General features: G+C 40.7%; 2 protein-coding genes across 2 annotated transcripts; both read left to right on the forward strand.

The window, feature by feature from the left end:
• LOC109721063 lies at nt 758-13,494 on the forward strand. The gene is made up of 4 exons (XM_020248482.1): nt 758-1,034; nt 1,442-1,518; nt 1,748-1,896; nt 12,706-13,494. Exons 1-4 carry the CDS (start codon nt 1,006-1,008, stop codon nt 13,492-13,494), a joined length of 1,044 nt encoding a protein of 347 aa, XP_020104071.1. The 5' UTR covers nt 758-1,005.
• Nucleotides 9,892-12,591, forward strand: LOC109721124. The gene is made up of 3 exons (XM_020248553.1): nt 9,892-10,024; nt 11,359-11,717; nt 11,801-12,591. The coding sequence occupies exons 2-3, from the start codon at nt 11,625-11,627 to the stop codon at nt 12,071-12,073; spliced, it is 366 nt and encodes a 121-aa protein (XP_020104142.1). The 5' UTR covers nt 9,892-10,024; nt 11,359-11,624; the 3' UTR covers nt 12,074-12,591.

A 14,401-nucleotide genomic window follows, 5' to 3' on the forward strand; every position in this document is an offset into this window, starting at 1 on the left:
GGTGCTCGATCACCCATTTTGACCATGTCGAGCCTATCGCGAAGATGGCCGCACGGTTTACGTAGTGAAATAAACGGTGCTCGATCACCCATTTTGACCATGTCGAGCCTATCGCGAAGATGGCCGCACGGTTTACATAGTGAAATAAACGGTGCTCGATCACCCATTTTGACCATGTCGAGCCTATCGCGAAGATGGCCGCACGGTCTACGTAGTAAAATATCCGGTTCGATCAATCATTTTGACCATGTCGAGCCTATCACGAAGATGGCCGCACGGTTTAGAGATTAGCGATGCATACGCGCGACAAAAGCAACGATTCAATGTCAAATTTAATCGGTTCGAAACCTATCATGAAGATGGACGGGTTGATCAAATTGACAAAAAAAGGCACTTACGCTATGCGTATGCATGCATACCTCCTATTGTTGTAGGAGTCGTCGTGATTGTCGCTGTCGAAGCTGTAGCCGAATTCAAGAGCCAAATTCCTTCTTTTTTTCTTTTTTTTTTTTTTGCTGTGTACGAACAGAGGAGGGGGTGCACATGGCACCCCCTCTGCCAGCAAGCCCAAGGCTACACGAGGGAGAGAGAGAGAGATAAAGAGGAGAGTATATAAAAAAAATCTTCACCTTTTTCTTTCTTCTTCTTCTTCTTTCTGTTCTTCTTCCTTTTTTTTTTCTTCTTTTTCTTCTTTTTCGGTTCTCCCCTTTCTTCCTTCCTCTAAAAAAAAAAAAAAAATCTCTCTAGACCCTTTTTCGAAATTTGGATTTTATTTTATATAGGATTCAAAAACGATTCCCATTTAGGAATAATTCAAAAATCTACTTATTGAGGAAACAATCCTCAATCAACTAATTTATACTTTTTTTTGTTTTATTTTGAATACTTTCCTTCTTTTTTTCTTTTGAATCTTTCCTTTCCCTATTTCCTTCTTTCTATATTTTCAATTTGAATTTTGAAAATTTTTTTTTGTCTCAAACACGGTGCAACTCGATCGAAGGAAGTATGGGATATATTACAGAAGGAATACCAAGGTAACAAAAAGGTACTCGGAGTTAAGATTCAAACTTTAAAAAGAAGATTTTAAGCTTCTTTTATGCAAAAAAAATAAAAATATTCATACTTTTTATTCTAAAGTTATGGAATTAGTTACCTTAATGCGTACCTATGGTGAACAGATTACTGATCAAACAGTAATCGAAAAAATTTTAAGAAGTCTCACGAAAATATATGGTAATGTAGTTTTTGCTATAGAAGAGGCAAAAGATTTATCTAAATTATCTTGTAGCGAATTTCTTGGTTCTCTTTTAGCGCATGAGGAATGAAAAGATAGAATTGAAAATTTTTCTGAGCATGCTTTTCAAAGCGAGGTGAAAGGCGATGAAAAAAGTGGTACAGATACTTTCAGTCATTAAGCTTCAGTATCTGGTGGCCGTGGCAGAGGCCGTGATCGTGGCTGTGGTAGAGGCTGTGGCGGTAGATCTAGTGGTTTCAACAACAAAAACGGTAAAGGATCAGGTAATCAAAATCAGAGAATCTATGAAGGTACCGATTAGTCCCACAATCGTAAAAATATTCAATGCTATTATTGTAAAAAATTTGGCCATATTAAGCGGTTTTGTCGATTAAAACAACAAAATGCTTATTTTGCTCATGGAAAGAATGAAAATGATAATATACTTTTTGCATGTCATTCATTAGAAAAAGCTGCTAACAATATTTGGTATGCTAATAATGGTTGTAGCAGTCACAGGACAGGAAAAGAAGAAAACTTTATTAATTTGGACAAATCAGTTAAAGGCTTCTGGGAAAATTAAACTTCCATGGAAAAGGTACAATCGCGTGGCGATGGGTGACGGCTGTGTCCATGACATGCACGGAAGAGGTACAATTGCGGTAAATATTTCTAGAATGCAAAAAATAAATAATGTCTTATGTAACACCCCATACTTTTAAACCTCTTGTTTTGACTCCTATCTTATTAAGTTTGGACCTTTTCGTAATTTTCAATCTTCGAGGGACTCGGCGGCATATTGTTACCTAATTAGTACCTAATTTAATTAGTTCTTTCTAGCCAACCCTCACCCGATCTCTCTTTTTCCCTCTCGCACGACTCTCTCTCTCTCTCCTCCTTCACTGCGTCCGTACGCCTCTACTGCTCCGCACGTGCGTGCGCGGCACCATCCGATCCCTACCATCGTCGCCGTCATCCGTAGTCGCAATCATCGCCGCCGCAATCCTCATCCATCGATATTTTTGATTCGTCATCGTCATTCCGCCTTCAAGGCCTATTTCCTTTTATTTCTTTACATCCATTCTTGACAGTATCTAATTCCTCACTCATGGTTGTATGATTATTTTGAACACTTATATCTTAATGTTTGGGATTAAAACTATTAAAAATCTAATTCGTTGTAATCTTATTCTTGTCTTTTGAACTGTCAAATTTTATATCTTACATCCTCTATAAAATTTAGTTGTGTAAACTTCGCACATTCTACACATTTTTGGAATGCCCGTTATATGTTCGATAAAACGCCTATGAGAGGGCGAATTTCGTTTTGTTTGCAAATTCGATTCCATTGATTGTATATCGTAAAATTATATTTCCACATTTGACAAACTTCTTTTCTAACGCTAAACCTTTCATTTATAATTTCAATTTCCGTTCATGTTATCTTACTCCTTTGAATAATTTAATTTTCAAAACTCCTTCATCCCTTTGATTGCTAATTGAGTTTCGTCAAATTTATTATTCTAAATCCCTTTGTATTCCATCCCGACCTATTTGCATACCTTTGTAACCGAATTGTCACCGATGTGAGCCTATCCAAATTTAAACCTTGGGTAAACTTGTCTCCTAAATATAATTATATCCTTTTTGCATGTTCATTTTTGAGTTAGCTTATAGAGAATCGCATGTCTCTATTTTAGATTCCGACGATTGATTTTCTGCGTAGTTTCGACTGGATAATTCCTTATCTTTGAGGCTGCGCTAAGGTAAGCGACCGGACCCCTGTTAGCTTTTCGCTAAATAATTTAGGAAAACACTTTGATTGTGTAAAAATCTTTATTTTGTAGATTTTAAAATTAAGGGTTAAGCATATTACTAAATATCTCTGAAAACTGAACTTCTGCTGTGATTGACAAATTCTTTTAACACAAGAATATTTGAAATTTGATAATCTGTTCTGTAAATTAGTGACTGGATAATTTTGAATTATAATGTATCTTGGTATTCTGCTATGCTAATGTTGGCCATGTCGACATGTATTTTGTTATAGAAGCAAGCTTCGTCTTTGTATTGCGCCTTCGGGTGCCTGCGCCTATCTGTGTCTCTGTTTTGTTTGTGCCTACGGGTGCCTTTGTTTTGTACATGCACCTTCGGTGCCTCTGTTCTGTTTGCGCCTTCGAGCGCCTCTGGATCTCGCCAATGGATCATATGATATAGTTAGTTGCCGAAGAATGGTATTCACAGGCAGTTGACAATCAGTTACACGCCTCAGCAGAACGGTGTTGCAGAGCGCAAAAATCGAAGTTTAGTCGAGATAGCAAAACGCATGTTGAAAGTGAAAAACCTCCCAAACAAATTTTGGCAGAAGCGGTACTATTTACTAGCGAGTCCCGGATCTGAGAGTTCTGCCCGGTTTGCTCCCCGTGCACATTTTTCGCTAAATTTCAACTCGCTTCCCGCACATCCCACAATGACCCGTAGTGCTCTGAACAGCGAGCACGGCCTTCGCCTTGCCGTGACCTACCAACCTGTGTCTCGATTGACCTCGAAAATCATCGGTTAGTAGTAACAATCCATGAAACCTATCTAATTACATTAATATCGTGGTTACTTGTAATAGTAGAGGCTTTTATGCAAAATATCGCCCCGCGACTGCTGAGGACAGCGTGTATACATGGTAGAAGACCTCTGGACTGATCGTCCAAGGTCCGAAGCCCTTCGTAGGGGCCGAATGTCGGATTCGGTGCGTTTTGGCTGGTCACCTACGTCATTTCAAAGGTTTGAAGGCGACAAGTAAGCAGCGGATGGTTCCGGCGTCGAAATTGACACTTCCGGGAACCCGAGTTGGAACGACTATTCGACGATAATCGTTTTGACATGAGTTTTGATGTTGGCTCCTTGGATACCCAAATTGATGTGTTTTGAGGCAGCGGGTGACTCGTGGCACGAGTCGGTGTGTTTCGAGACACTTAGTGGGTCCCGGCGGCGTCCCAGTGTGATTTTTGGGATTTCCAGCGAGTTACGGTCATCGGTTTTGGGAAACCAATTCCATGGGAAATGTGTGGGGTTTGTGAGTTGTGTATTTTGGATTGGTGGGTTGGACACAGACCCGGTAGATTCTCTGTAGGTTCAGTTGACGATTTTGTACAGTTCGGAGACATGTGCGACACTAATACATATGGATACTTTGATCCGAAGTCGGTCTAGTGGTGCACGCTCGGTGACGTTCCCTCTACCCTCTCTCTTTATGTTTCTCACATATTACCCATGTTTGTTGAGCATAGCACCATATGACTTCATTACATGTTGCTCTACTTAATTATTTTCATATCAGTTACTGTGATATAGAAGTAGAGCGGTTGCTTGTTTATCATACCTGAGGATTGTGACATCAGTGTGACCTAGTTGGTCGGTTTGAGATTCTAATTGATGACCTATTCGGTCGGCACACCCTGAGGGATTGATTGATGGCTATTTGCCGACGGCTATTGATCATATTTGCATCGATCGTCACTACTCGTTCGCATTTTCGTACACCAGCGATTTGGCTACCGCAACGGTGTTCTTTTCCGAAAAAAGTGGTCGGACTTCTGACCCATGAGCCCAGGAGCTTATGCTAGGATATGCTATTTAGAGTGGCGTGGCACTTGCCTAAGATCCTTTGACCGACACGGCGGATTCTAGATTTGGTATTTTGGACTGGCTGTCCGATTGATGCATGTTATTTACAGTAGCGGTAGTTGCATTTATATATTCTACTTTCCTACTTGACATTGCTACTGTATTACTTTATAGCTACCTTTTTTGGTTACTAGTGAGTACACTCGCCCTCGTTGGCTTGTGGTATCCACTGGAAGACTCTTTGTTAGTTTCTCACCCCCCCTCCCATTTCAGGTGACATTGGGGGTCTGAGTCAGGACGAGGCGTGAGGCGCGCACATAGCGAGAGTTAGAATTCTTGGTTGAGCTATCTATCAGTTCTAGACTCACCCCCTTTTGATTTGAATAATTAATTAGATAATTGTGGTTCAGTTTATCATTATTTAACCTGATTTGGTTTTATTCCATTCATGGTATGGCTTTGAATATTGAATGAAGATATTTGTGATTTTTATGTGAACTTATGAAATGGTTTTCTACCCCTTGTGGTAGCTTGCTTTTAAAAGAAAAGGTTTCCGTGTGGGAAACGGTTTTAAAAAGGATTTTTCGGTTTTTGTGATTCTAGTATTTCCAACTGAGTTTCCGGGTGGGAAACATTTTCAAATGATTGATGGGCATGTTTGAAAGTAAATCGTGATTATGTGATGTGGTGATTGTATATATGGTTTGTGAATGATTGTGGTTGTAACTTGTACATGTGCGATATCGTGCAATTACAGGGGAGACTCTGTCCGTGTGAACAAAGGGTTCCCTATATTTATGGTGGATCTGTCATCCCCTGGGGTCAAGATTTTCAAAAAAAAAAAAAAAAAAATTGGGCACTTTCACTATTTTTTTTTGCCGAAAAGAGGACCCCAGACCCCGGGGTGTGACATCCATTTGGCAAATTTTTACCGAACGACGCCATAGGACCACAATTAAACTCCGCAACGGCTCCCGAACCTTTGACGATCAATCAAGAGGTCTCTAACAGCGATTACATGTTGTTCAAAGCAGTGCACAGGGTCCACGTTGCATAAAACACGCAAACAATACCACTAATACATTAAACGTTAATCAAACAATACATAAAATTGGGTTTCAAGCTCGTTACCCCAATCCGTGGTGTAACAAACCAAACCAGCCCATTGATTTGATTCGTCTAGACGCTACAAGATCCGTGCCTGCTGTCTGGAGTGAAAACAGTGGCTGAAAGGTTGCGAATTAGCGAGAAAAACCACCAAAAGTTGATCCTGAAAGCGACCACGGCTTTCGCGCACACCGGAGCTTCACCAATCGTAGCGAAAGTGAGCATGGTACTCCACAGGGTCCCAGAGTGTAGTGCTCACACTTTGGGTGCTCGCCGATGTTCGCGGCAGCCGAAAAACAAAGATCGCCTAAAACCAACCTCGGTTTGGAGCCTACCCAAGCTAGGGCGCCAAGCGGGGGAGCTGCCGGAGGCACGGCCGCCTGAGCTCCGGCCAAGAGGTGGTCACCGTACCCGAAGAGAGGGGTCGGGACCCCTGGCTGGTGGCGAAAGGGACCGGCGGCGGGCTTCACAAGCAGCCCGCGGCTAGGGCAATCGGGCACGGTGCAACTGCGGCTCGAGGGCGACGCCGGTGGTCCCTTGGGACCGCCGAGGTCGGCCAGAGGCGGTGGGGAGGTGTAGCAGCGGCCAGGTGGCTCCCCACGACCGCGCAGCTGCTACTGCTCTCCCCTTGGCTGCAGCACTTCCCCAAGGCATGGCGGTGCCGGTGATCTTAAGGGGCGGCCGCCTGGAGTTAGAGGACCATGCCAGCAGCGGTCCTGGTCAGCGATGGCGCAGGGATAGTGTCACGCCCCGGGACCGATACCAATTTGGGCCGGCCTGAGCACTTCAAACAGACGCCGAACGGACAGAGTTTCCCCTGTCCGCCCAAGGCTCATCACATGTACATTTTCAAATAAGAAGTGCACTAGCGGAAACATACAAATACGGCTTACACGAGGGTAAGCAATAGCCACGAGTGAAGAAATAGGATAACTATGCAACTACACAAGTACCATGTTTTCATTTTGATTTTTTGCATTTTGATCACATACATTTTGATAACTATGCAACTATGATTCATTTTGATCACATACATGTATCCCTTTTCATTCTTGATTCTTTGCATTTCACTACATTACATTGCTTGCATCATTTCTTTTTACATCACATTTACCTCAAAATGAGCTTTACATTCTTTTCTTTACATCACTAGTCATCAAATACAAAAGATGAACATAGGGTACTCTACTAACAAAATGTAAACCCAACTCAACTCTGATGGCCTCTGTCTAAGGCGCGATACCTTTATCTCGGTGGCTCGCCAGCTCGCTCGGTCCCGGCTCTGTGGAAACAGTGGGGTGAGAACTACAACAAAGTTCCCAGTGGGTTCGGCCTCAACTTCACTGACTTTCCTACTAGGACTAACTCAGGCATAATAGAAGGAAAAACTGCATATAGTAATCAAACTATAATATGATGCTAATATGCCTGAACAATAAGCAGGAAGTATGCTCAACATTAAACATATGCAGATTATGCAAGTTCTTTGTTCTTTATACTTTACACTTTATCTTTGTTCTTTGCTCTTTATTCTTTAATCTCACGGCTAACCCGGGGGTTTCGCCTCATTAACTTGCTTCACATTAAGTCCATCATCGCAGGAACTCACCCGTTAGGACCGTCCTTCGGGTTTACTCCAACCCGTGATGCATAACTCCGGAGCGCATCGCCCGAGGGGGAGCAACCGCCCTCGAGCATGGAACTCATAGCAAGTATGATCGAATCCTTAACTCAGAGGATTGTATGTTCAATCTTGACTTTACACTAACTATAGTGTTCTTCATTTCACTTTATGTTGCCACTCTAGCAATCATTGTTCTTTACATTTCTTTACCTTTGGCTATCTTTAGCATTCTTGTTCTTTACACCCCACTTTGTTTTCACTTTAGTCATTAACATTATTCTTTACATTTCTTTGCCTTACACTACCTCTAGTGTCACTTTACTTTACATTATCAAATGCCACTCGTTGTGTCACTCTGTTCTTTCGCCTCACTTTGGTGCTCACATTTTCTCTTATGCATACATATAGGATTTTTGACATTCATAAGGTTCTCAACCATCTCATTATGCAAGTTGTACTCACAATCATGCAATATCACATTTTTCTCATTACTTTATCCTAAAATGCATGCAATAATGTATAAACATATGCTCAATTGAATGACACATCAGGCATAGAGGGAAGTTCAACGAGTTTGAGATGCACCACCCACCTCGTAGGTTCTCAAAGGTGCTCCGATGATTTTCTTGGGATTTTTAGGCCTCTCGTTCTTTACCTGCGGCAAAATGAAGCCAACTTAGGTCCTTTTGCCCATAACTTTACATTGGCTTTTCGTAATGCTAATCCGAACGCACCAACGAGTCGAAAATATCCCCAATTAGATTTCTAGAGGGTCAATTTCTCTTAGAAACCCCCATGAGCAAAAGCCCAAATTCGGATGCCCTAGCTCCATTGCATACATCAAACCTAGGGTTTGATCTCATTAGGAAGCAAAAGAAGCTTCATGGTACTCTAAAAGGTCTATTCTGACCATTACTTGCTCAATCAAAACCCTAGTTTGGATTTCACCATGAGAGGTGTTGAAGCTCACCTTCAAGCTTCACCTCTATACCAAACCATGGTTTTGATCTCAAAAGAAGCAAAAAAGAAAGTTTCAAAGACTCTAAATACTCCATTAAAACCATTTCTAGGTTAATCCAAATCCTAGTTTGGAATTTAGCATGAGAAGGGGCAAGACTTACCTCTAAGCTTGCTCCTTTTCCAAGCTAGAGAAGGAGATGAGAGGTTTTTTTCTTCTCCTTTTCTTCTTCTTCACTTTCTTTTCCTTGTCCTTTTCTTCTCCTTCTTTGTCTTCTAGAGAGAGAAAGAGAGGAGAGAGTGTGAGGGGGAGTAAAATGAGAGAAATATCTCATTTACCCTCATACATAACTCATTGGGTTGCCAAAATGCAAATAAACACCTCAACTTTTACTCTTTCACACTGCCTGAACTGGGCAGTTCGCGTAGGCGGGGACCGGTCTCTCCATCAGGGACCGGTTCCCGAAGCTTGTCCCAGCGCAGCTAGAGCTGCTCCGCGCGATGCGACCGGTCTCTCTTGAGGGGACCGGTCTCTGGGGGACCGGTCTCTCGGGGAGGGACCGGTTCCCGAGAGCTGATTTTCCAAGACTTAGCCGATTTTTCAGCTACTTAATTTTTTACGCGTTCGGGGACCGGTCTCTCCCACCAGGGACCGGTCCCCGAGAGCTCAAAAACTGCAGTTTGCAGATTTTTGATTCTTTGGCTCTCGAAAACCTTCCATAACTCACTTTTGATCATTTTAACACCTTCGGACTTTCCGAAGTGTACCATCCTCACACTTTGGTCAATTTGACTAAAGTTCGATATTTATTCTCCGAATTTTCGGTATATTACAGATAGCCGGCTCTCGAAAATATGCAAGAAAAAATAAATCAGACCAAGTCTATAATCAATAGTTTATCCTTGATTCATTCAATAAATTGGAACAAAAAAATGAAATAATCTGAGTAACGTAAAGAAAGATATTATCACCTGCATTGATAATGGTCTTAATTGTGGCCCTGTTTGGCCAAGCTTCCTAAAAGTGATTTTCGGCTGAAAATCACTTTTAGGCCCAATAGAGTGTTTGGTAACGGTATTTGAAAAATCTGATTCTGCTTTTTAAAAGCTGAAAACTGATTCTTCAACCCCTAAAAGCAGAAGCTGAAAAAACCTGCTTTTCAAAACAGATTCCCGCAGAAGCTGTTTTCCCACTTAAATTTTTTTACAAAAATACCGAAATTGCCCTTAAACATTCAATACAATTCTATCATATCCTTTTATAATTAAAATACTCTCTCTCCCATCACTCTACCATTACCCTCCCATTACTCACAGCAACCTACTACTCCCACAAAAAAAAACACTCCTTTCCTCTTCTTCTTCATCTAATCACTCTCCTCTCCTCTCTTCCTCTTCGGCGAGTTTCTTCATCTCTCTCCCCTTTTCCTCTCCGGCGACGCCTTTCCACCGGCGAGTTTTTTCTCCGGCGAACCTCCAAGGTACTCCCCATTTTTTTTTTTTTTCAAGAAGAGTGTTTTTTTTTTCAGACTTATCTCCCTCCCTCTCTTGATTTCTCTTCCTAATCCGCGCCCGGCACCATATCCGGCCCCAGATCCGCGCCCGGCCCCAGATCCGGCCCCAGATCCGCGCCGGCGTGATCCGGCAAAGACGGATCCCGCCAGCTTGGCCGGATCCGCCCCGGCGAGCTCTGGCTTTGCCGGATCCAGCCTCTGATCTGCCTTTGAGCCGGATCCGGGCATGGATCACGCCAGCGGGATCCGGCAAAGACGGATCACGCCAGCGGGATCCGGCAAAGACGGATCCCGCCGACTTGGCCGGATCGGCACCGACAGGGGAATCGAATGCATGATCTCTACCTTTAGCAGACATGTTAATTATCAGAAATGTGCATGATCTTTAAGTTAAAAAAAAAATCAACAATGGCATTATAGTATTCTCCACAACATTAATATATGGATTTTCTGAAACAAAGCCTTCTATGTGCTCCACCATTCTTGCATCATGACCTCCATTTTAGGTGGTTGTGCTTCTACAGCTAATTTCCACAATTAGAAAACAAATAGTGCTTATAAATTATTAACATTGGTAAAGTTCTTTGGTTAGTTGTTGTCCAATACATAGTTTAGAAAATGGGCTTTTACATTTATAACTCTCTGCAAACACAGCTATTTACATATATATGTTCCATTGTAAACTTTGAACTTTCATATACTCCTCAAAAAATGCTCTTTCTTATAGAAACAGCCATATTTTACATTGGAGAGTTATCCAATTCATAGAGTAGATGGTTTAGTATCTAGAAAGGTTTACCTAGTAGATGGTAGTTGGTAGTAGATGGTAGTTTACATTGGAGAGTTATCCAGTTCATATACTCGAATTTTCCAGTGTGCTGTTAAAATAGCATTCAGAACAAACCAAAATTCTAGTAGATGGTAGTTTTAGTATTTCGAACCTTCTTCGAGTTTGGAACTTGAAGAAACATCAAGCAATTTTGAATTTAACTCTTGTTCCACTATCTCTCTGTTACGAAGACTGATTATGCCTTCTTTTCTGGTCACTCCCAAGCACCATGAAAGAACAGTAGTAGTTGACATGCTATGAAAATCACTTTTAGGCCTATACCTGCAAACACCTAACAAATTCAATGGGTACAACTCAACTTTTGAGTACAATATGTGTTGGAAGGGAAATGAATGCATGCATCTAGGAATTTGTTTCCAGTGATTATTTTGTGAAATTTATTGTATGCATGTATCAATTATTTAGTGACTTTTTATTTGTATTTATCTTTTAATGCATATTTGTTTACTAGAAATCTGAAAGATGAATTCATCACAAGGAGAACCATCTACCCAAAAAGAAAAAAAAATTAAAGCTACGTGGGATGCAACGTTGCTTAAAATTTTTTGCGAAATATGTGTTGAAGAGGTCAATGCCGGGAACCGACCTAATACTCATTTGAATAGAATTGGATGACAAAATGTGGTTAATAAATTTAGAGAGAAAGCAAATAGAGCTTATGACAAAATACAATTGAAAAATAAATGGGATTCTCTTAGAAGGGATTGGGTTATATGGATGCAATTAGTCGGTAAAGAGACAGGATTAGGATGGAATCATGCAAGGGGTACCATTGATGCCAGTCTTGAATGGTGGGAGGAGAAATTAAAGGTTAGTATAAAATAGTTTGTTTATAGCTTATTCATACTGTATGTTTTCTTTACAATATAATGTAACCATATGAATATATGTAGGTACTACCTGAAGCTGCAAAGTTTCGTGACACGGGGTTGGAGAATGCTGCACTACTACAAGTTATGTTTTCGAAAACCGTTGCTTTATGTGACACGGCATGGACACCGGCTTTAGGGACAATGCCTCCCGATCCATTTCGTTCACGTGATTTAGAGGAAGGTAGTGGAGACTCAGGTGACGACATCAATGTGGCAGCTATAAATCTTGAACCCGGTGATTCTGAGGTTACTCCTTTAAGTGATAAAGGAAAAAAAAGAGTAAGAGATAGTTAGGAAAAAAAAAAAAACAAGAAAGATAGAATTGGATCAGCTGCTTATATGCAACAACAATTATCACGTATATGCGATGCAGTCGAGAGCTTTAATTCTCAAAGTAGCCGTTCAGTCACATCTAGGAGCTCGACCTATAGTTTAAGATTGTATGGCTTTGTTGATGACGATGAATGAAATTACACGAATGAGTGCACTTTATATGTTTGCCATTCGCTTATTTAAAAAATCGATTAATCGAGAGGTATTCATAGACTTGAAGGAACCGGAAGTGCGACTCGCGTGGCTAAAGGATGAATTTGAAGAATATACGGCGACAAAGAAACCAGCAACTTAGGATGTTTTTCATTAGTATTCTGTTGTTGTACTAGTAATATTGTTTTAACATTAATGTGTGTTATTGTGTGTTTGTTGTGCTCTAATATGCAACATTGTTAGTAATTTTATGTTGTTGTGTGTTTGTTATGCTTTTTAATAGAATGTTGTATGCTACTGTATTAATAATATTATGCTTTCTAATAGTTTGTTGTGTACTATTTTTATGTTTTGTTGTTATATAATGATATGTTGCTTTTGTACTATGAACTTTGTTAATAATAGTTTGTCATTTATTATTATGCATTTTTTATGTACAGATGAGCTCGAATACAACAAGTGATTCAAATTCTATAGAAGATGAAAGTGACTCCGAAGATGAAAGTAACTGCGAAGTGGACAAAATAAGAAAATTTTATATGACGGCTACTGTTGGAGTTGCAATATGTGCTAATTATTATGCCAAGTATCTCATGAAACAAAATCCTAGAACTTCAACACTTTCTGGATGGCAATGGGTTCAAGAAACCTTACGAACCCCAGGGGAGAGTTATAGAATGCTTCGTATGGAGTCTGAAGTATTTAAAAGATTAGCTTTGTTGCTTACTAATAATTATGGTTTACAATCAACTCGAGCAATGCATGCAGAGGAGGCGCTTGCGATATTTCTTTTGGTTTGTGGACACAATGAAACAAATCGTAATATTCAAAACCGTTTCAAGCATTCGGGTGAAACAATTAGTAGAAAATTTAATGAAGTTCTTGATAGTTTAGTTCGATTTTCTGTTGACATAATTAAACCGTTGGATCCTTCATTTACTACAACCCCTCCTCAAATTCGCAACAATGTTAGGTTCTGGCCTCATTTTGAAGGAGCTATTGGTGCAATTGATGGAACACTTATTCGTGCTGTTATACCTAAAGAAGATCAAATTCCATATATTGGTAGAAAGCCTTACCCAATGCAAAATATAATGGCTGTTTGTGATTTCAATATGGTGTTCACATTTGTTGTTGCCGGTTGGCCGGGAGCCACGCATGATGCACGAATTTTCACTACTACTTTGAATAACTATGGTCATATATTTCCACATCCTCCTGAAGGTTAGTTTAGTTTTTTGTTTTTTAAATAGTAAGTTATATTTATAGTTTTATATTGCAATTATCTAATAGTTTTTATTATTTTCTGTCTATGTGTAGGTAAGTACTATCTTGTAGACGCAGGGTATCCCAAAATAAAAGGATATTTAGGACCTTATGCTGGCGGAGATGTTAGATATCATATTCCTGAATTTAGACGGGGATCTCAACCACGAGGTTATAAAGAAGTGTTTAATCATGCACATTCATCCTTGAGGAATGTTATTGAACGATCATTTGGTGTACTTAAAGCACGGTGGCGTATATTACAAATGATGCAAGGTTATCCAGTGCCAACTCAATCAAAAATAGTGTCTGCAACTATGGCACTTCACAACTTTATTAGGATGAGTTCAACGCAAGATGAAGAGTTCAACAAATGTGATCAAGATATAAATTATACGGTTATTTGCATACACGTCCCTGCAAACATAGTGAATTACGAAAATATCCCTGCAAAACGGAAACTCCATAAGTTGTCCCTGCAAAAGTCCTAATTTATGCAGATATGTCCCTCTGATTAACATATGTTAGAGAACTGTTTATTTTTTAACAGTTTTCTTGTGAAATGACCATTTTGCCCTTACAAATATATCCCTACAAAAGCATCATCTTCCCCTTCTCTTTCTCTTCCTCTTCCTCTTCGGGCTGCCGGAGCGGATGGCGGCGACGGCGCGAGTCGAGCTCGCCGGCGACGAAGAAGAGGGAAGAGAAAGAATGAGAGGAAGAAAAAAATAGAAGAGGAAGAAGGAGAGGCAGAGGGAGAGGAAGAGGGAAGAGAAAGATGAAGAGGGAAAGGATTCGTCGCCGCGCCGCGCCGCCGCATCTCCTCCCTCGCCGGCGACGAAGAAGAGGGAAGAGGAAGAGGAAGAGGAA

This window comes from Ananas comosus, linkage group 15, assembly GCF_001540865.1.
Source record: "Ananas comosus cultivar F153 linkage group 15, ASM154086v1, whole genome shotgun sequence".
Taxonomy (NCBI): Eukaryota; Viridiplantae; Streptophyta; class Magnoliopsida; order Poales; family Bromeliaceae; genus Ananas; species Ananas comosus.

Excerpts from the sequence above, each read along its gene's own strand:
- LOC109721124 (XM_020248553.1), top strand. The coding sequence starts at position 11,625 with ATGCAATTAGTCGGTAAAGAGACAGGATTAGGATGGAATCATGCAAGG. Across the intron at positions 11,718-11,800 it reads GGTGGGAGGAGAAATTAAAG|GTACTACCTGAAGCTGCAAA; the intron begins GTTAGTATAAAA and ends GAATATATGTAG.
- LOC109721063 (XM_020248482.1), top strand. The coding sequence starts at position 1,006 with ATGGGATATATTACAGAAGGAATACCAAG. Across the intron at positions 1,035-1,441 it reads ATTACAGAAGGAATACCAAG|AGGCCGTGATCGTGGCTGTG; the intron begins GTAACAAAAAGG and ends TGGCCGTGGCAG. Across the intron at positions 1,897-12,705 it reads ACGGAAGAGGTACAATTGCG|ATGAGCTCGAATACAACAAG; the intron begins GTAAATATTTCT and ends TTTTATGTACAG.